The sequence below is a fragment of the Xiphophorus maculatus genome, chromosome 6 (genome assembly GCF_002775205.1).
Source record: "Xiphophorus maculatus strain JP 163 A chromosome 6, X_maculatus-5.0-male, whole genome shotgun sequence".
In the NCBI taxonomy this organism is placed as follows: Eukaryota; Metazoa; Chordata; class Actinopteri; order Cyprinodontiformes; family Poeciliidae; genus Xiphophorus; species Xiphophorus maculatus.
The window spans coordinates 4,972,048-4,993,637 of record NC_036448.1 but is presented as its reverse complement, the minus strand read 5'-3'; the positions used below and the strand labels follow the sequence as shown (position 1 = coordinate 4,993,637).

Here is a 21,590-nt window from a genome sequence, read left to right as displayed (position 1 = left end):
TAGTCTGACTCTAGACTGACTCGTTGAGCTGCATTCAAAGCTGCACATTTCCACTGTCCCCCATCATCAGCCCTTTGGTTTTTGAATGCTTTTGGGAACACTGGTATATTTTCTGCCGACATACTCGTGCGTTTGTTCTATTATCTAAGTACGAATGCATTTTAAAAAGGAGCGTCCCTCAGAAAGTTCCGCTGACGAGCTGTTTAAAACTTCCGCCCGTTGCATACTGACGAGAGTTCTTGAACGCAACACAGTTGAGGCTGTTCGAATCCCTTCAGTGCCAGCGCCAGTCGTAAGCGCACCTAAAGCCCAAACAAACGTAGGCAGCCCGATTTTCGAAGAAGTTTGCAGATACAGAAAGAAGTCGTGTTTGTTGTGTTCACAGAGTTCCTGTGTATGGGAATCCCTCTCTACTCGAGACTGCCTTGCTCCTGAGAAGGTAGGCGCTATCGTCATAAAACACTGCAAGTTAGCTCGCTAGCACTTAGCAAGCTGATAAATGTGTGGTGCTGCTGCTAAGGTAGCCATTTTGAAACTGTGTTGTTCCAACCAAGCCAGGTCTGTTTACCTCTTTTGTATGCCCGTGACAGTTGCTCAAATTGGTGGTTTTATGCATTATTGCAATAGTAAGTATATTTTAAGTCGACCAAGCCAGCTAACCCCACGCACTCCTGCTAAATACTTCCTTGTTTTCACGGGCGACTAAACAGGCTAGTTAATGTCAGCTCTTTGCTAACAATTGCTATGCTAACGCGAACCTTAGTTTTGTAGACAGTTTGCTAGCTGCGGAGGTGGGACATAAATGACGGCGCAATATTCTGGTGGTTATTATCAACTAGTTAAGGAACGCCGTGGAATATTTACCCCTCTGAAATATGCCACAGCACTTTAAATAATTAAATGTAGCCAGCTAGCTCGGTGAAACGTGCGCGTAACTGTTGAATTTGGCTGCTACTGCAGCTCCGTGGGCACATTGGGCTTGTTTACGACGAGGTGCTGTTAGCCCAGCAGTTTTTCTAGCTGTGAAATTGGCGCAAGTGCATTTTGACCGACAATAAAGTGAATGTATGAGTCGCAAAGTGCTGTCCGCGGCCAACTCGTGGATGATGAGCTGTTACGTAATGGCTTAGTGAGGAGGATACGTGAACCATCCAGGCTCTCCGTGGACATGGCATCACGAAAACTCAGTGAAAGGGACCTTCAGTTTCGAGGCTGAGCAGTCGGGTTTCTTCTGAATTAAAACTTCACAGATGATAGCAGAAGTCTTTGAACGTCTGTTTCTTTGAGCTTGTCTAAAATTAGAGACTTTTTTGGTAAATGTCACACATTAAGGCTGTTTGTAGCAACTTTAGAGATATAAAGGGAATTTTAATGCTTGATTTAAACCTGCACTTTCTATTTAAAGCGCTGCAATATATTCTCAGTTCCACATTTTATTTTATTGTAGTAGCTGCTTGGTTGCTAATTGTTATCACGATGTCATTTTACGAGAAGTTTTCATGAATTTCTGTTTAACACGAGTGCATTTAATGTTTTTTTTTGTTTTTTTTTTTTTGTGGCTTTTACTGATTTATTCCAAAAGTTTCTTAGGTATTTTTGTTGAACAAGAATTTGGGTGACACATTTTGAATTGTTGATTTATTTATTTTTTTCCTACCGTGAACACAGGACTCAAAATTATTCATACTCACTAATATTAGGTTAAGTGTCCCTTTGTATGTGATATTCATTGATGGAACAAACAGTGGAGAAATTGCTTAAAACAACTCCGACAATACTGTCAGTTTTATTTTTTAACAGCATTAATTGGATTTTATTGCGACAATGATGATGGATAAAAATGTAAAGAAAACTTCACGATAAACAATACAACAAATTCCAGATGATCCAGGATGATTCCAGATGTTTATTGTTAGCCTTTTCTACCAATTCCAAAACCAGTCTCATATGTGTTTGACCATTAGCGTTTTTTTTTTTTTTTTTTACATTTTTTTTATTGTACATTACTCTTTAAGTTTGAAAGTCTCAACTTGACTTTTTGTTGGCTGTTTCTCATTGTGGCCAAATATTTACCGCACATTTTGTCTGGTTTTGTCCACATGCTAAAGTTTCATTCAAACTTTTAAGGTGACTGAAAAGTTTAGGCTTGAAATCGTTGAAAATACTTGAATTTCAATGATGTGTTTTCAGGGTTTTTTTTAAAGGCCTTGCTTTCTGTATAAAATCTGTGAAAGTGGTTGACATTCAAACGGCAGAGCTTTGCAATAAAGTGCAATCTAACGCTTGATTAAAAGCCTACATTTGGAAATAATCGTTTGCAGTTGAAACCAGATATTTTTTTATACAACTAAAAGACACACATATTTTTTTGTTTAATCTCTGTCTGGAGTTAAATCAGACTAAACTTTTCCCATTTTATCTCAGCTATAATTGCCAAAATTATTTCTATTTGCCAAATGACAGAAAATGTAACCTTTTTTTTTTTTTTCTAGAAGGTTTTCTTTTTTGTGTGTGTGTGTAAATTTAATTTGAGCAGGAAGGTCAATTACCTTAACACAATTTGTTTGGAATGTCTCAGTGTAATAAATATTTATTATTCCTAATGGCTCAGAAGACTTATTGATCTGTGTAAATGAAATTAAGGTTGGCTTATATTTTATACGTTAAGTAAAGTTATTAAAATTGGTGAATTTTTTCTTTTGTTAAATTACTGTTTTGTTCTCAGCCCAGTCAGGTGTTTAGGTTGTGTGAGAGAAAGACATTTCAGAACATAACATTTTGTCACATTTTAATTTGCCTTGCCCATCCTGTGGAATATAGAATACTATCACAAAATATTATGATAAATGATAAATGTCTGTTCATTTTAATTCTGTTTTTATCTCTAAAGTGTGATGCTGGAAAAGTTTTAAAACTAACCTTGACAGTTCTTGAAATTGCTCCTATTTTTCTGTGGGGAAATTTTTACAAACCCTGATTTAAAATGTCAAGATTCCCATCAGAAACTACGACCATCTTTAAATCCAAGAAAAAAACCCTTCCTCTTCAAACGTCACATTTTTCATGAAGTTAAATTTTTCATTTTCATTAATTGCCGCCAAACTAAGAACATGTGCTTGGATGCACTTTTTGGAGTTTATTTGTGCAGATAAATATTTATCGACATATGAAACTGAAAATGAATTGTAAGCCGGATTGTTGCATTTCTTACCTCTGCCGACGTAATAAATGACCGTGGGTTTGTTTTTGTTTTTCAGATCCAGTCTGTTCCTGTGAACAGTCGGCAAGAAGAAACTTTCCCAGAAAGCATCTCGTGCGGTCGGAGCTCCGCCTTCCAAACATCGGACACGTCGGCGTTTTCCCAGCACCCTCTGGCTTTAACAGAGAAAGCTGCCGATCAAGCCGCTGTCAGGCTTCGTTCTCGGACGAGTCCCAGTTCCCGCGCGGCGACTTTCATGAAGGCTTTCTGACCTTACGCGTCTATGAAATCAGGCCGAAGTCCTGCGTGTCCTCCAGTCAGAGCACACCTAACTACAGGGGCATCTTCCAGATGTGATTACATGAGCTCCAAAGCTAAATCCGGCGTTACGATGGCTCGCTCGGCGACGTCTCAAATTCACTAACCCAAACTGAAAATCACAGCGATGTAACTTCGCACCTATATATATTTTTTTTTACCTCCTCTCTTTGTCATGTGACTTTGAACGTCTGCTGAATCTTTTTCTTTCGAGTGACGACAGTCTTTTTTTCCGCCAGTTTAATGAGGTGAACGGCGGCTTCCAGCGACCTCCATTGCCAATAAGACTGTCTGTGAATCCTTTTTTTTTTTTTTTTTTTTTTTTTTTTTTCTCCGTTGCATGCCTGCGTAGATTTTAAAAATGATCCGGTGAGAGGCTCGTCGACTCTGTAGCGAACCGGCACGCGGTGTGGCAGGACATCACCGGCCTCTCTTCCCTCCGTCTGGAGCCAAAGCGGGACTGCTTCACGAGCGTCGTCCATGTTCGAGGACGCACAGTTTCCACACCAGACTCTTTCCTTCCGCTGAAAATAAGACGGGACTAGCTTCTTTCTTTTTTTTCTTCTCCTTTTTCAAAGTTTTTTTTTGGGGGGGGGGACAAATCTCTTGTTTTGTCTTTTTTTTTTTTTGCAATTCAATTTTAAGCCCAATCAAGTTTGGAGTTTTTGTTTTTCACGACAGTAGGAGCAAGTGCTTCCAAAACTGAAGAAGTCAGTTTGTCAACTAAAAGAAAAAAGAAAAAACAAGTTACTGTGAGAGCTTTCTTCAAAAGAGTGCAGAAGACGTGATTTAATTCCCATTCGAGATATAAAAGAAACCTCTTCGTTATAGACTTTTTTTCCTTCCTGCTCTTCTGCTGCAAAGATCCAGTCACACCGCTTGGCTAGTTTTTTTTTTTTTTTTTTTTTTCTTCTGGATCAGCGCTCCAGATCATTCCAGCAGAACCCCATTTTTTTTATTTCTCTCCAGCTGTTTCATCCTGGACGAAGGGATCCACGTCTGGAGAAAGGGACTGCACTGTCCTGGTCGAGGTGGAGCGGGGGGTTTCTTTGTGCCGCTTCCCATCTGTCAGCGCACGCTGTCCGTGATCAGTGCCAACAGGCCTGAAGGAACCGAGCCCAGAGAGAGAGAGAGGGGAGGCAGAGGACTTCAGAGCAACAGACTCTGGGGTAATGTTCAGGTTTCACCTCACTAGCTGCGTTTCCTTTGACCGTAGAATTGCACAAATTTCTAATTATAAAAGTAAATCTGCTTAATGGAAACACGGCAAGTTTTTGTACTGGTATGAAGTGGTTTTATGAAATTAGCGTGCTTTGGAAAACTGAAACAAGCACTTTTTTTTGCATCTTCAACGACCCAATGTTACTACTGACGGAAACGACAAAGAAGACGACAGGAAGTGGATGGATAATGATGATGATGGCGCGGCGTGTTTTTTTTAATGACTTATTTCGTGAACAAGCTTATTCCCGTGATTTTGATATTGTTCTTAGGACACAGTTATCGACAATGTTTTGCACACATTTGTAATGGAAACGCAGCTACTGGCGCGTGACTATGCTCTGTAGAAACGGGGCAGCAAACCGATTAATCGTTTTTGAAGATTTAATTTTTGGAAGATGTGGAATTTTTTTTTCTCATGTTCCCAAAGGTCAGAGTATTGTTGGTAGGCCCCAGGCGACCATCTTGTTTCACTAGTGTCTTTTACAGCTATTGTTCATTCAGGTCAACTCTATGACGGAATATAAGGGGCGGGTTGAGATCTTTGTTTTCTTATTTGATTGCAAGATTACAGTCACAATACTACTAGAATGAAGTCATATTTTTATAAGACAAAGAAAGTTAATTATTCAGCCTTTTTTGTCATTAAAACAACTTTTCTTTTCTTGTAATTTTAAGGCGTTCTGGTAAAATTGTGTTTTTGTTCTGCGAAATATTATGACTATATTGTCGTAATTAAAGAAAAGTTCTCATAGCCTAGCCCTAATACAACTCACACAGGATTATTGAAATAAATAAGTGTTTTCTGTCATTTGTAGTTTCTTGTTTAGAAAAGAAATTGTATCTGGTATGAAAAAAAACTAATCAGAAGTGATTCGGAAACTTTTATGTTTTCCTACTCTTCCGTTTCCAATGAAAATGACATATTTACCACATAAGAAAATGTATTGCATAAGTATTTTTTGGTAAAAGAATCACGGAGCTAAATTAAACCGTGTGTTTACAACCAAGCTGTCAGATGATTATGAACTTCACGGGCGCAGCTGCAGCACATCCCGCTTTGTTTCCTACTAAAAATACTTCTTGGCTTCCCTTTTTCTGCAGATCATTTATTGATCCAACACAAAATTACCATCGGAGGCGTTTTGAGTAAAACATGAATCTTATCTCTTCCTGAATTTAATCCCCAGAAATTGATTGTTTCTGTAGATCCTGGCCATGAGGTTTGATGCCTCCATCCACTGACCGGAAACACTGGACCTAAATGGCGCAGCATGACTTTGTCCCTGCCTGGCTTAACTTCTCCACACCCCAGCCTGCCAAGGTAGCGAAATACGTGTGTGTGTGTGTCAAAGGATTGAAAGTGTTTTTTTGTTTTGTTTTTTTTGGGGTGGGGGGGTTGCACTCACTGCTCCAGTATATCTTGGGATCTGAGTGTGTGTCTGCATTCAGAGATAAATTCCCCTCAGGGTTGATGACTGCAGTCAGTTGGTGGTGCAGCAGAGCCTCGACACGGTTTTTAGTGCCGTAATAAGCAAAACATGCATAACAGTCAAATGTTGTACACTGAGTGAAGACCTGATCAGACCAAAGATGATCTTGATTGGCTATTTCTAACTCGGTTAGGAGCAGTGCTATAGATTTTTTAAAATTTTATTTTGTGTTTTGCAGGGGTCTGCGTGGCTCTTTAGACCCTCCACTGTGGCTTTCAGTAATTTTGATCAAAATGTTCTAAAACCCATCGATATATTTGCTTATAACATGTATATAAAAAGCTAGTTAAACGTTATTTTTTTCTATTTTCATGCAGAATTTCCACAACCGAATAGAACTGAAACAAGTAACTGTGATTAATCGATTATTGGAACAATCGTCAACTCATTTAGTTGTTGATTAATCGCTAACTGGAGTTTATAGAGTCAAAAAAGGCCATTTACTGAAAGAACAACACAGTCAAAGCAGTAAATAAAACAAAACTATAAAAATATATAAACATTTTGTATTTAAAATTAAGATTCTATATAAAAAATTCCTGTTGTGTGTCTTTTGCTGTCCAATTATTAATTTGTTTCTACTGTCTGCAGTCTGCTTTGATTCTGGTCAGTGAAAGTCATGTAACTGACCTTATTTTTAATTTTGTTTTTAAATCTAGTTTATGCAGCTCTCTGTTCCTCTTCAAGTTGCTTTCCTGTTGCAGTTTATACAGTGATAACAGCATCTAAACTATATATATCAGTTTGATTTATGTAATCGTTCAACTTCTTTCATTGCATAAGCTTTTACTAAATTACTTATGATAAACAATAAAAAGGATACAACTTAGATGTCGAAGCTGGCAGTTCCCCTCCTAAACACTAGGCGTCCCCATAATGTGAATAATGCCTCTGCGCTGCAGGAATCTTAACAGAAACCAAGTTTTTCATAGACAACCGTACCTAAATAGACCCTTTTCACAGTGACGTCAGACAATGGCCGCCATAACTCAAAACTGGGTATCTTTACTTCCGGTGTGATTTTGCCTTGGGAACCAAGCTGAAAACTTCCCGCATTCTCATAATCTTAAGGATATAATAAAAGGTAAGTTTAATAATAACAGCATTTAAGTGTTAGATAGCTGTTACTAATCATTGTAAATTCACCATTCTCTATCTGTGTATAAAATAAACAGCCTCCGATCGGAGAGTAAACCACCTAGCAGCAGCTTTAGCCACATTTAGGAAAAATATACTCTCTGTCAGCGCTGTAACGTTTAGAGGTTCACTTTCTGTGTTTTATAAAACGGTGTTTACGTGTTAGATAACCGTTATCAGTCATTGTCAATTTACCATTCTCCAACTGTATTCAAAGGAACCAGCTTCCGATCATGAGTAAACCAGCTAGCAGCAGCTTTAGCCACAGTTAGGAAACATATACACCGCCGCCTGTCAGTGATGTAACGTTTAGAGGTTCGTTTTCTGTATTAATGGAAAATAAAAACAAGACAAAAGCCACAAATAACAGTTGGGCTTGACGATATTTCTGTTTTTCCAGCAACAAAATGCGCATCTCCATGCACTGTTCATGTTTCTGTCACTGCTAACTGTCACAGAGTCTCTCCCAAAGACGCAAAGAAGGAATAAAAATAAATACACAAGAAAATATTAATGTGCAATGATTTGGATAAATAACTTTAATCTGATTACTGGATTTGAAATACGAACTCGTTAGATTATTCGTTACCGAAAAAGTGGTCCGATTAAAGACATTACAAAGCAGCGGCGGCACCGGACATCTCTGCTTATAACAAACAAATCCCTATTTTATGGGATGAGTGGCAACTCCAGTCTATAATTTAATAATCTGATCAAGATTAGAGCCTAAAACGTTATAGTTCAAAAACAGTAAAAAGGTCTGGTTAAGGAACAGTTATGTCACGTAGTTAGCTAGCTAACAAAATTCACTAATGCTAAGCTAACGGTTACGCAAAACAAAAATACCTACCTTCATAGTCAAACAGGTATTGTTCGGTGAAGAATTTGTAGCCTTTGTCTAATTTAGATTTTTTTGTCAGAGAGAACTGGTTTGCAAATCGTGATATATCTTCAAATCTTATTTTAGGCAAATGTTTTAGAGACTGTGTAAACTCCATGCTCCGGTGATCTGTCTGATCAACATATGCTGTCAGATTTATACATCTCTCTCTCTCTCTCTCTCTCTCTCTCTCTCTCTCTCTCTCTATATATATATATATATATATATATATATATATATATATATATATATATATATATATGAAATAGACAACTTTATCATTACTTACTATGTACACCGGAACTAAGGATACACAGCTTCGAGCCAAAACGGAAGTTGTGTGACGTCATGTGAAAAGGGTCTATTCTCGGTTACGTGTCTGTGGTTGCAAACAAAAACTTTTAATTACAGTTTTAATGGCAGTATTTGAACATGATTTCATATTTCCTCAGGCTCAGTATTCTGTTACTTCCGAGGTTTAATTTTTGTGTTTGTGTTGCCGTGATTGAGTGGTTCTGCGTCAAATGGAACAAAATGGCTTTACTGCACAGAATATATATGTGTGAATAAACATTATCTGTTTTATCAAAGGATCTGTAATAAACGGTGTTTCCCTTGAACGGTCTGTGTGCCTAGAGGTAGACAGTGGAATAAAACCAGGCTTTAAACTTGACTGAGTGCAAAGATTTGTTTTTCGACATGGACATGCGTCAAACAGAAGCTACAGCAGGTGTGTTTTCTGCTGACTGTTGGTGTTTTCTTGCTCTGCATCTATGATTGCCATAAAAAAAAAATGTTTTAATTGTAACTTTTTGTCCATGTTCAGACCCTTTTAACTTTATTCACCTTTATGTTACAACCACAAACCTCAATAGATTTTTTGGAGTTTATTTGCGTCGCACATTTCAGCAACAAAGCAGTTCAAAGTGCTTTATACCATAAAAAACAATCAAAAGGTCACCTATTATGAAACGAGCAATAAACATTGCATTTTGTCAAAAATGATCAAGCAAATATACAACAAATATGTCAGTCAATGGTCCAATTATTATGAGTAAAAGGAAACTTTAAACAGATGAGTTTTTAGCCTTGATTTAAAAAAACAAAACAAAAAAAAAACGTTTTTGGATGTTGTTCAGTTTTCTGGAGGTTTGTTCCAGATTTGCTCAGCGTAAAAACTGTATGCTGCTTCTCCATTTTTGGTCCTGGGGATGAACGCATATTCGTGCATTACAACGGCTCAGTCAAAGCCCAGACTGAAATTCAATTGGGAATTTGTAGCAAGACTTAAATGGATTTCGGTCATATGAATGGGGAAAAAAATCCACGTAGAAAACGTGCAGCAAAACTGGCTCTACTAAATACTGACTCTGAAAACACATGTCTCAGAGTTTGTTTTTTTTTTGTTTTTTTTTTACAACCTGTGTATAATTCTCTCCTACTTTACTATCACGCACTCCTTTGTGTTGGGCAACCAGACGCAGTCCCGACAAAACACGCCGAGGTTTGCGGTTGTAATTTTTACAACATGTGAAGAAGTTCAGAGGATGAGACCGGTCGTGTGAAGCGCCATCATTTAAAGCTGCAAAACCAGTTCTTCGGCTGCTGTTTTGTGTGATCGCACTTCCTAAAGCTGTAATACTAGAAACAGGAAGCTGCTCTTTGTTACCGACTGTTTGGCACTTTATTTGACCTCTGGGTCGACTTCTTCCATCCGTCTGTGTTCACAAAACAAGTTGAAACTCTAGTTTACTCCCCAGGAGATGTTTTTATGTTGTGGAAGTGATCAGGCAGGCGTGTCAATGTGAATTGACCTTCGGACTTCACAAAGCGACGGGTCGAGGGTTCGGCTGCGTCGCAGTAGTTGCGGTCCTCGCTTTCGGTCTGTGTGGTGACTTTTATTCATTTAATTTTCTGCTCTACTTTAGGTTCCCCTAGTTACTCTTTAACTTAGTAAGTTGTTTTGAAAGGAAAGCAATTACACAGTCAACGAAAACAAAAGAATCTTGCCAAGTATTTTTGATCTAGTGCAAATATCTAAGTACAGTTGAAATCAAACAAAATTAACTTACAAGAAGCTGTTTTAGCGAGATGGAGAAGAAACTTGTTTTTACTAAACAAGTTCTTAATATTGCTGGAAAATGTATTAGTTCTACTGGCAGATAATTTTACTTGTAACATGGGAAAATGTCTTGTTGTTAATGAAATAATCTGCCAGTGGAATTGGTACTTTTTAAAATCAATATTAAAGAATAATTGACTTAAAACAAGCTCCTACATCTTGCTGAAAAGTTACTTGCGAGTTAGAAAATTTGAAATGAGACAAAACTAACATATTTGCCGTAGAAACCAAATCAAAAATACTCGGTAAGATTTTCAGTTTTTTTGCTGAGATGGATATTAAACGTTTGCACTCCATCAGAACCTCCTAAAGAATATTCAGAGAGCTTCACCTTCTCTGTTCTGCTGTTTTACTGTATCCTGAAGAATATGGAGGCGTAAAAAGTTCCTCTGTTGTTGGATCATGTTTCCTGGTTGACCCACGGCTGCCTTTCTGTCGTCCTTCAGTCCCCTGCTGCCAACCTTGACAAGCAAGGTGAGCCTCACCACCACAGAGACGCCAGACCTGCTGTGAGTCGCCGCCGCCACAACTCCTCTGATGGATTCTTCAACAACGGCTCCCTGCGTGCTCCAGCAGGTAACCCATTACTGACCTTATTTCAGACTTCCATCTAGGGGGTGGGCGATATGGACGCACGGTTATCACGGTACTTTGTGGTGCTGTTGTGATAACGATAAAAGTGATGAGAACTATTTGTTACTTCTTTTTTAGGTAGCTGTGCGCCAGTGACTGCGTGTCACAGCAATTATAGCCCCAAAAACGCAAATATTGCTCTCGAAAAACATTAAAGTAGGTAGGTGCTGCCCGCGTCGCATGTGGGTGCTGCGCTAAAGCGGGCGCCAAAACAATGGCCGAATTTCTACTGGGCATTTTCTGTATGCAACAGCTGGTTGCGCCCGAGCATTTAATCACATTTTCAGATTTATTGATGCTCACATCGAACAAACGGTGGAGAAAAAAGTCTACCAATACAGACCATTTTGGAGGTTTTTAAACTGCATTAATTGGACTTTATCGCAGCGACAATCATAAGAAATGTATCACTATAAACGATAAGCGATACTATAAATGTCCAGCCCTGCTTTCTTGTGTTAGTAGAGAACAGTCCTTCTAAACCGGCGTTGGTGGGATTCCAGCTGCAGGTATCTTTGGAGTGTCTCCATAGCAACCAATTTTTCTCTGGAGACTTAGATCTCAAGATCTAAGATTACTTTGTTGATCAATGCAAGGGAAAAATAATTTGTCCAAATAGCAGAGAAATAATAAAAATATTGCGTAAAAGCAAGTAGTAGAAAGCATCAGACCGGATGAAGGGGATCAATTTGAAAGTTTTGCTCCATATCCTCAAATGAGCTTGGGTCTGCCCTTTGACTAGGCCTTTCTAACTCATAACTTGTGGACTTTTTGAAAATAAATGTAGGGGTGTCAAGATAAAGGCTAAATAGCAACGTGCACCTCATTTTTATTTTTATTTTTTCACCCCTCCAGGGGGTCTTTTGTCCCTTATATGACAGTAGGCTGACAGGAAACGGGGAAGGAGAGGGTGGAAGACATGCGGCAAATGTCGCCGGGTCCGGGAGTCGAACCCGCGACGGCCGCGTCGAGGACTCAAGGCCTCCAAATACGGGTTGCACTAACCGCTACGCCACCACGACACGCCCTGCACCTCATTTTTAAAAAAATGTTTCTGTAGAATCTTGTATCCGTTGCCTCCTACTTCACTTCTATGTCCAACTTTGTGTTGATTTATTATTCTACATGAAGTTTGTGTAATAAAAAAAATTTTGGACTCAGTGATGTACAGTCATATGAAAAAATTTGGGCACCCCTATTAATCTTAGATCTTTTTATTTCTAAATATGTGGCTGTTTGCAACAGCTTTTTCAGTTTGATATATCCAATAACCGATGGACACAGTAATATTTCAGAATTGAATTGAGGTTTATTGTACTAACAGAAAATGTGCAATATGCATTGAAACAGAATTTGACAGGGGCAAAAATTTGGGTACCCTTATCATTTTATTGATTTGAATACTCCCAACTACTTTTCACTGACTTGCTGAAACACAAAGTTGGTTTTGTAACTTCATTAAGGTTTGAACTTTATAGCCAGGTGTATCCAATCATGAGAAAAGGTATTTAAGGTGGCCAGTTGCAAGTTGTTCTCCTATTTGAACCTCCTCTGAAGAGAGGCATCATGGGCACCTCAATACAACTCTCACATGATCTGAAAACAAAGATTGTTCAACATAGTTGTTTAGCGGAAGGATGCAAAAAGTTCTCTCAGAGATTTCAGGTGTCAGTTTCCACTGTGAGGAACATAGTAAGGAAGTGGAAGACCACAGGGACAGTTCTTGTTAAGCCCAGAAATGGAAGGCCAAGAAAAATATCAGAGGCAGAGAAGAAGAATGGTGAGAACAATCAAGGACAACCCACAGACCACCTCCAGAGACCTGCAGCATCATCTTGCTGCACATGGTGTCACTGTGCATCGTTCAACAATTCAGCGCACTTTGCATAAGGAGAAGCTGTATGGGAGAGTGATGCGACAGAAGCCTTTTCTGCAAGCACGCCACAGACGGAGTCACTTGAGGTTTGCAAAAGCACATTTGGACAAGCCAGCTTCATTTTGGAATAAGGTCCTGTGGCCTGATGAAGCAAAGATTGAGTTGTTTGGTCATTAAAAAAAAGACGTTATGCATGGCAGCAAAAAAAACACAGTATTCTAAGAAAAACCCTTGCTACCCACTGTAAAATTTGGAGGAGGTCCCATCGTCCTTTGGAGCTGTGTGGCCAATGCCGGCACTGGGAATTTTGTTAAAGTTGAGGGTTGCCTGGATTCCACTCAATATCAACAGATTCTTGAGAATAATGTTCAAGAATCAGTTACGAAGTTGAAGTTATGCTGGGAATGGATATTTCAGCAAGACAATGATCCAAAACACCGCTCCAAATCTACTCAGGCATTCATGCAGAGGAACAATTACAATGTTCTGGAACGGCCACCTCAGCCCCCAGACCTGAATGTCATTGAACATCTGTGGGATGATTTGAAGCGGGCTGTCCATCAAATCCATCGGCGACCATCAAACTTGACTGAACTGGAATTGTTTTGCAAAGATTAAAAATCCCTTCATCCAGGATCCAGGAACTCATTAAAAGCTACAGGAAGTGACTAGAGGCTGTTATTTTTGCAAAAGGAGGATCTACTAAACATTAATGTCACTTTTCTGTTGAGGTGCCCATATTTGTGCACCTGTCAAATTTTGTGTTAATGCACATTTTCCTTTAGTCCAATAAACCTCAATACTGAAATATTACTGTGTCCATAAGTTGTTGGTTGTATCAAACTGAAATATCTGTTGCAAACATCCAAATATTTAGAGATAAAAATAATTAAGATTAATAGGGGTGCCCAAACTTTTTTTTATATGACTGTATATTGTAAACTGCAGCTGGTGGAGGTTTAATCCAGGACAATTTGCTGTCATTATGATATGTTTATGTTTATTAAATGTATTTTCAGGTGATGGCTGGCAGCAGCCCTCGCTGCTCCTGAGGCATGACTCTGTGGACTCCGGGGTGGCCAAGGGTGGGCACGGCGGACTGGCGGGGGGCTCCTGTTGGAAGGAAGCGCCCAACTGGCACGGAGCCCCGCGTGGCGGCGCCCAGGACGGCCACCACCACCAGGGGCGCCACCCCAAGCGGGGCGGAGGCGACAGGGACAGGCAGGGGGGGCACCGGCAGCGCAACGGCAACTTTCATCCCCGCAAGGGAACCTCGTACCAGGACAAGTTCCCCAACGAGGAACGCAAAGACGGCAAGGACGACAAGCTGAATTTTGTAGAAGAGGACTTTGTGAGTTCTGAATACCAATTTACTAGAAGCTAACTTCAACTTTTTTCTTTTTTACAGTATCTAAAATGTTTTTTGGGTTTTTTTTGCAGCCCTCCCTCAACCCTGAAACAACTGGAAAGTCTGGCACTCCGATGCGAACAGTTGCTCCCCACGCTGGGGTGTGGGGTACGAGATCATCTAGTCGGCCGAGTCGCAACGATCGAATGTCTCTGCTTGTAACACGAATTCTTATCCGTCTGTTCCAGAAAACCCTCCTGTCAGCAAACAGATGGTGTCCAAAATGCTGGTCATCAAGAAGGTTTCCAAGGAGGACGCCGGGTTCTCTGCAGGGTTCGCCACTGCTGGCACCTTGCCCACCAACGGCAGCAAAGCTCCCCTCACGGGCTCCAGCGTCTACAAGAACCTGGTCCCCAAGCCTGCTGTGGCCCCCACCAAGGTAGGGAGGGCAGAGGGGCCCCAGAAGAGGCAGACATTGTACCTGGCTTCTGATAGTTTTAGATGTTGTTTTCTCTCAGAATTAGTAGACCTGTCACGATAAACGATAAATCAATTAATCATACGATAACTTAAAACTATCGACGTCATTTTAATTATCGGCATTATCGTCTCTTCCGGCCTTTTTCTCTTTCTGTTAATGACACTGAATGGAAAAAAAGGCTCAACTCCAGTGCTCTCCACTGACTCTCCCTTCCTCATTTCCTTAGTGTAAAGCCCAGCGCAGACTACACGATCTTAGAGCTGTCGGCCGATTTTCAAAACCTGAAACCACACATTAGCCGACAGAAATCCTAGGTATAACGGTTCGATCGAGTGATTTCCAACAATGGGCACAAAATAATGGCTACAAGTCCAGTGAACTAATTTTAAAACCAGGCATTAATCAATGCTTTACTACAATCTACCTACAATGCGTGTGGCTAGTGTCAGCGTAAAGTCCTGACTGAATGAAAATCATTAGAACCTGTTTACGTCACGTTAACGAAGAACAGCTGAAAAGTTACCGGGTTTATCAACTGCGGTAGCAATTTGGCTCCAACTCCTCCTCTTGTCATTTCTATATTCTTTGCATGTTGAATAAACATTAATGTTGTTTCCACATATCATCTCCAATGTTCGCTGGACTCCGGGTTGCGCCGTGTCAGCTGTTTGGGATTCCCCGAAGTAATTTCCCCTCAGAAAACACGGAGGAGAATCCCCGCTTTCTGATTGGCTACCTGTCACATTCAACAGGTATCGTTAACGCTTCCAGTCGGGGAAAACCCCTGATTTAGATCGGAGCGGCAACGAGGATCTACCGTAATGCACCACACAATCTTAGAAAGACCAACCTGCTAAGATTGTTGTAAGGGGAAAAATAGGAGCAAAAAATCATGTAGTGTGAACTATTGCATCAGGTAGTCGATGTGCCCATCTTCTCTATTTAAATCTAATTATTACTGAAGGGCAACATAATATGCAGACTTCATAATCTTTTGGTTGAATGCAGTATTTATTTCCACTTTGGCTTTATGTTGTTTAGTTTTTTTTCAAGTGCGTTTTTTGTTAATGGAGACAGAGAATCCATTTTATTTTTGTTTTTGGTTGTTTTGTTTATTTTGTTTATCAGCTCAAGTGTTAAGTTTTCTTTTGAAAATAAAGTGTATCCATCTTTGGCAGGAAATTGCTTTATTACGTCATTTCCATTAAATCAGTTTAAAAAGGTCTTCAAACAATATTATCGTTTATTGCAATAATTTTTGAGACAATTAATCCTTGAGCAAAATTTGTTATCATGACAGGCCTAAGAATTAGTTACTATTACAAATTTAAGCCTCTTTCTTCAGGTATAACAGGTTTTAGGTTTTAGCACAGTTATGCCACAAGGGGGCAGCAGAGATTCATCAAAACATTTCAATAGAGGCCTTTTTCTGAACAGTCTGCGTGTGTTGGGATGAAAATGTCTGAAGCTGACAAAAACATTTGATGTGGTGAAAATGGGGAAATAAAAAAAGAATAAATAAAATAAAGCGACTTGTGGTCTTCTCCAGAGCACCCAGTGGAAAGCCGGTGGTAGAGAGATCACCAAGTCTGGCCTTCACATGCCAGGCCGGGATTCAGTCTTCACCAGCCCCGTCGCTGCAGCCAAACCCAGCACCCCAGCCAGCGCACCGCAGCACAACACCCAGAAAGAGGTTAGAGTCGAACCGCCTGACACCCGACGCTTCTGAAACACAAAGCTGAGAACCGGCACAATGCGACATGAACCGTCCGAAATAATGAGTGGCGGACGTTTGTGTCATTTTGGACAAAGACGCTAAACTTTTCCTGTGACTCCCCGCAGCACCCTTCCAGCACGACTCCCCCCATAGACATCGCTCCCTCCAGGCTGAAGCTGATGCGCCGCGGTCCGGACCGGAAGAGCGAGTTCCTGCGAACTCTAAAGGACGAGGGCACCGGAGAGCTGACGACCAGCAGCAGCCCGGGAACTTCAGGAGAGGTGAGGCGGCCAGCTCCGACCTGCGGGGGTCAAGAACTGTCGCTCTTTTCCTTCCATTTTAAAATGATGCCCGATTTTGTGGTGGTAAAAAGGTTTAAGGGATATGAATGAAAATAAGAGGCGGTGTTGTGTAAAATCTGGTTAGAATAGTAAAATTTGTTGAGCGATTGTCTCAAAAATGATTGCGATAAACAAAAATATTGTATGGAGACCATTTTCAACTGATGTTATAGTAATGACATAATAATACAAGCACATTCTGCCAAAAATAAATACACCTCATTTCCAAAAGAACTGATAAACAAAAATAAAATGGACTCTCAGTTGCTGTTAACAAAAAATGCACTTGAACAAAAACTAAACACAACATAAAACCAAAGTGGAAATAAAAACTACACTTAATCAAAAGAGTACAGATTATGAAGTCTGTATACTATATTGCCCTTCAATAATCAATAGATTTAGATAGAGAAGGTGGGATTATGAGACTACCTGATGCAATAGTTCACTCCTCCCTTACACTGAGGAAGTGAGGAGTCAGTGAGCCTCTTTTCATCCAGTATCATCAATAGAAAGAGAAAAAGGCAGGAAGAAACGATAAATTAAAATGAGGTCCATCATTTTCATTTATCGTGCGATTTACTGACTTATTGTTTATCGCGACAGACCTAGACCAAGTTTGAAAAGATTTTTTTTGTGCGTTTTTGCTTTAATTTAGCGGCGACATCACACCGTCCGTTTTACTTTTTGTTAACATGTTGTTTTATGCGTTTGTTTGTTTTGTTCTCCTCCTCAGGGCGAGAGCAGCACCCCAGAGCCCAAAGCGTACAGCGAGGAGGTGTGCCACGCCAACGGCCTGTCCTACTCCCTCAGCGACTCGGACACTGAACACCTGTCCAGCTCCCTGGAGGCAGAGCACAGGTGAGGAAAACCGGCCGGCTGGGTCTTGAGTCGCACAAATTCTGGGCGCGACCAGCTAACGTTGGGAATCGGTGCAGGTTGCTGAAGGCCATGGGCTGGCAGGAGTACCCAGAAAACGATGACAACTTCCTCCCTCTGACAGAAGACGAGCTGAGGGAGTTCCAAACTAAAACAGAACAGGTGAGGGCTGGGAGGAAAGGAAACGCGATCAGAAGTTGTTCTGCTTTCCTCATTCAGGGTTCATACGGGGCCAGGAAATCCTTCAAAATGATTGAAATTCAATTAGGTGTTTTCAAGGTTTGGAAAGTGCTTGATTTCTGTATGAAGTCCTTGATGGGGCTTGATACTGAAACTACAGTTTTGTAATAAAGTGGAATTTAATGTTGGATTAATACGGGAGCCAAGATTGGGCATTTTACGTACATGCTTTTCCCCCGATAGACTTCTTGAGATAATAAGTCAATTTCCAGATGGTTTTACTCAGAGTAACTATATTAAGAGTAACTAGTATTAGTCATACTAAGAAAAAATATGAAAATAAAATTGAGGTTAAAGTCCTATTACAAAAATAAACTCAAAATAATACGAAAATAAAGTTGTATTACAACAACAGTCATATCATGGAATGAAGTTGCAGCATTATGAGAATAAAGCTCAGATATTACGAGAATAAAATTGTAATGACTTTTTATTCTCGTAATATTATGATTCTGTTTTGCTAATTTTATAAAAAACATATATATTTTTTCTTAGCGTGTCCTTAATACTCCATTGTGTAGGTAGTGAACTGAAGCTGTGTTTTTTTTTTTTATTAAGTTCATTTGTATGTATTACACTTGGTTATAAAAAATATATTTTGGAAGTTTCCTATGTTTTTTTCAACTGAATTAGGATTATTTTGCACCACTGAACGCAAAAGTCACATCCATTTTTCTCAATCTGGTCAGGTTTTTAATTCTAAACTTGATTTAGAGAAATCTGACCTTCTGACTAAATTGATGACATTTTAGTGACATCATCAGTTCATCCCTGTTGACGCTTCATCCGACAAAGTCTTGGGAGAAAGAAAAATAAAGTTTTCTAACAGTATGTTAATGAAATGTTGCAAACTAGGATTTCTGTAAATTGAATCATAAACACTGATGAGCAGGAGGAGAGATTCCACCAGGACAGGAAAGAGACGGAGAATTTTACACAACACATCATTTACGTGATGGTAAATTCACTCTCATCACTCATTGATCCAGATTCTCAGGAAACCGATCCAGGTGTCAGAACAGGTCACGCATTTTGACGCTCCTGTTGTTCCATATTTCAGAAAGTTGACCTAATTGAGCAAAAACAAATGTGATTGGCCTCATCAAAATGACCCTAAAACAGTTTGGTTTTTTTTGTTTGTTGACCAGTGTTACCGACCAAGTGTGAGGCTGCAGAAGTATGAAAACGTACCTTTAAAAATGCTTGAATTTTCCTGTGGCGAACCCTGCTCATCAACTCATTTGTGTGTTTTTTTTTTTGTTTGTTTTTTTTTTTTTTTTGGTGGGGGGGGGCTTTTCTTTCTACCAGCTGAAGAAGAACGGCATGCAGAGAAACGGGGTTCTCCCCAGGACGCGGGGCGTGACCCTCCACTTCACCCCCTGGAGGAGTGTGGCGGAGGCGCGCGTGGAGGAGGGCTCCGAGTCCGAAACCAGTAGCAGCAGCCAGACCTCGGACGACGACGACTGCACCAGATCCTAACACGGCTTTACGGAACAAAACATCCAACAAAAAAAACAGCCAACACCACATCCCAGCAAGCAACCCCCTCTTCCTGTCTCATCTTTTCTTTTTAGAGCACCATTTTGAATTTTTTTTCTTTTTTTTTTTTCGTCATTCTTGCACAAGGGAAAAACCAATCATATCCCAGTGAAGGGGGAGATTCCTGCTCTGCCAGACGTCGTTTTCCCTGCGTTTCCTCCTTCACTGCAGTCCTTTTGACCTCTGACCCTCCTCCTCCTCCCTCTCCTCACCCTCTTCCTTTTTCTTCCTCGCTTTGTTGAACTGAAGTGTTCATCAAGAAAAGAAGGGCAATGAATGCACACTTGATTCTGCTTTAAACAGACTAACTCATTTCATTGATGATGCTGATGACACATTAATAATGATATTAATAAAAATTGGTTCCTGACAAGCTGATATGTTTCACTATGAATCTTGACTACTGTGGTGTTTCATCTCCAAAACTCTTTACTTTGTCTAGGCCAGTTGTAAAAGGAAAAAAAAAAAAATGAAATGCTGCCTTTTTTTTTTTGTTTGAGACTACAGGGTTGTTTTTAGCTCAACTTTGAAGAATGAAATGTTTTTGCTTTCTTTAATGCCTTTCTACAAAATAAAGTTGCTCCAAGAAGACACTAGAGCTAATGTTTTCTATAGGTTGGAAACTTTAGGAAGGGTACTGAAATGTACAAAAACAAGTCTGTGCTTTTTTTTTTCTTTCTGTCATTTTAATGTTGACTGTCATATTTAAAATAGATTAGGATTTGTTGCTGGAGTTGCGTTTACGGTTTTTCCAGCTAACTTTGTGTTTTCAGAGACGCGTCCCGTCCGGTCTGAAAGGCTCCAGATTGACTGTTGTAGGTAATTGAGCTGCTTTTATCTCAGATTATGGTTATAATTGTAGGTGATCTTAGCTGGTGTTTAGATCAGGCCTTATAAATCCAGCATTGATCCATCCCAACCAATTAACATGTCCAAAGTAAACCTGATATTTTAATTAAGACTATTTTGCTTTTATTTATAGACCATAATTTGTGTAAGCGGGGGAACTTCTCCCGTTTTGAGCTTTTGTTTTACGTCTTCTAGCTCCATTTTGTTGCCACCGCAGTGAGTCAAGTGCGCATCTTCTGGGATGTGTGATAAGAGCAGGGCAGTGCTGTTAACTTTTCATCGCACTTTCTCTTTTGGCTTTTCTGGACTGGACGTGTTGTAGGGTTGTTAAACGTTCCCCAGAAGCCTGAGCCCAAACATCTAGCAAATTTTTTTTTTGCCTGATGGGTTCAGCTCAGGCCATAAATCTCAACTCTAGTCCTGGTATTCTTGGCCTCTTTAATTAGTCAGGTTGTGTCAGTAAAACAAAAAATGTTAATTCGCATACATTAGGGTTCAATGTATTTCACTGCTTTAGCAAACCCAACACCAAGTAGTGCAGTAATTATAAAATGTTAGGGGATGAGTTTCGTGTTACGCCAAAAATCAGGTCTGGTGTAAGTGCGTGTTCAGCCCCTTTACTATGAAGCTTCTAATAAAATCCACCAACTTAATAAAGGGCAAGTGTTTAGTTGAATCTTATTGTGGCTCCAGTTCTGTAAATGCTTCAGTCGTTTCTTAGGCGCTGCTGTTGATTGGCTTGGTTCATTTAATCTGCCGCCATTGCTCAAACTACAATTCTAAAATGGCGCAGAAAATCAACGCCATTGTTTACTACGTTTTCTGTTCGCTGATTGGTCAGTGGTCAAAAATCCACTGGAGACAATCCGAGCCAAGGCGAGGTGTATAATTAACGATTTGAACCAGGAGCGGGGCAAAAACATGACTTGGCGACGCCTGGTTTTGAACCCGAATTTGTCTTTCACTCAAACTCCATTATTCGGAACTACCTGGGCCCATTTTCGGAAAGTAGGGAACCAAAAAGCGACTGTAACTCAGCGTCAGGTGTGAGAGATAACCTAAAGAACATCTACATACACAAAAAAACCATTGTATTACATGTTTAATAGCTAGCATTTTATTATAGCAATATAAATCTATAAATGGCAATAACTAATTATAGCTACAATTAGCATTTTATTGCCAATTACAGCATAAAATGCTATAATTAGGATTTGTAAAAGAACCAGCATGAATTAAAGTTCTCTGGACCCTTTTCTCTTTAGGTGTCATGTCTGTTGAAGCAGACGACTCCGTTTCAACACACCCGAGTCAAAT

At 39.9% G+C, this 21,590-nt stretch overlaps 1 protein-coding gene across 2 annotated transcripts; it reads left to right on the top strand.

The window, feature by feature from the left end:
- The first annotated feature begins 260 nt into the window (after positions 1 to 260).
- Positions 261 to 20,017, top strand: gpbp1l1 (GC-rich promoter binding protein 1 like 1). 2 transcript variants are annotated; one of them, XM_005811026.3, is made up of 12 exons: positions 261 to 439; positions 3,258 to 4,686; positions 5,948 to 6,062; positions 10,817 to 10,946; positions 13,899 to 14,230; positions 14,320 to 14,395; positions 14,476 to 14,666; positions 16,258 to 16,401; positions 16,551 to 16,706; positions 17,503 to 17,627; positions 17,705 to 17,807; positions 19,194 to 20,017. In XM_005811026.3, the coding sequence occupies exons 3-12, from the start codon at positions 6,003 to 6,005 to the stop codon at positions 19,362 to 19,364; spliced, it is 1,488 nt and encodes a 495-aa protein (XP_005811083.2). In that variant the 5' UTR covers positions 261 to 439; positions 3,258 to 4,686; positions 5,948 to 6,002; the 3' UTR covers positions 19,365 to 20,017. The 2 variants fall into 2 exon arrangements, with proteins under 2 accessions (XP_005811083.2, XP_023190855.1); XM_023335087.1 differs by lacking the exon at positions 261 to 439 and adding an exon at positions 566 to 626.
- Positions 20,018 to 21,590: the final 1,573 nt, after the last annotated feature.

Excerpts from the sequence above, each read along its gene's own strand:
- gpbp1l1 (XM_005811026.3), top strand. The coding sequence starts at position 6,003 with ATGGCGCAGCATGACTTTGTCCCTGCCTGGCTTAACTTCTCCACACCC. Across the intron at positions 6,063-10,816 it reads CCACACCCCAGCCTGCCAAG|TCCCCTGCTGCCAACCTTGA; the intron begins GTAGCGAAATAC and ends GTCGTCCTTCAG. Across the intron at positions 16,402-16,550 it reads AGCACAACACCCAGAAAGAG|CACCCTTCCAGCACGACTCC; the intron begins GTTAGAGTCGAA and ends GACTCCCCGCAG.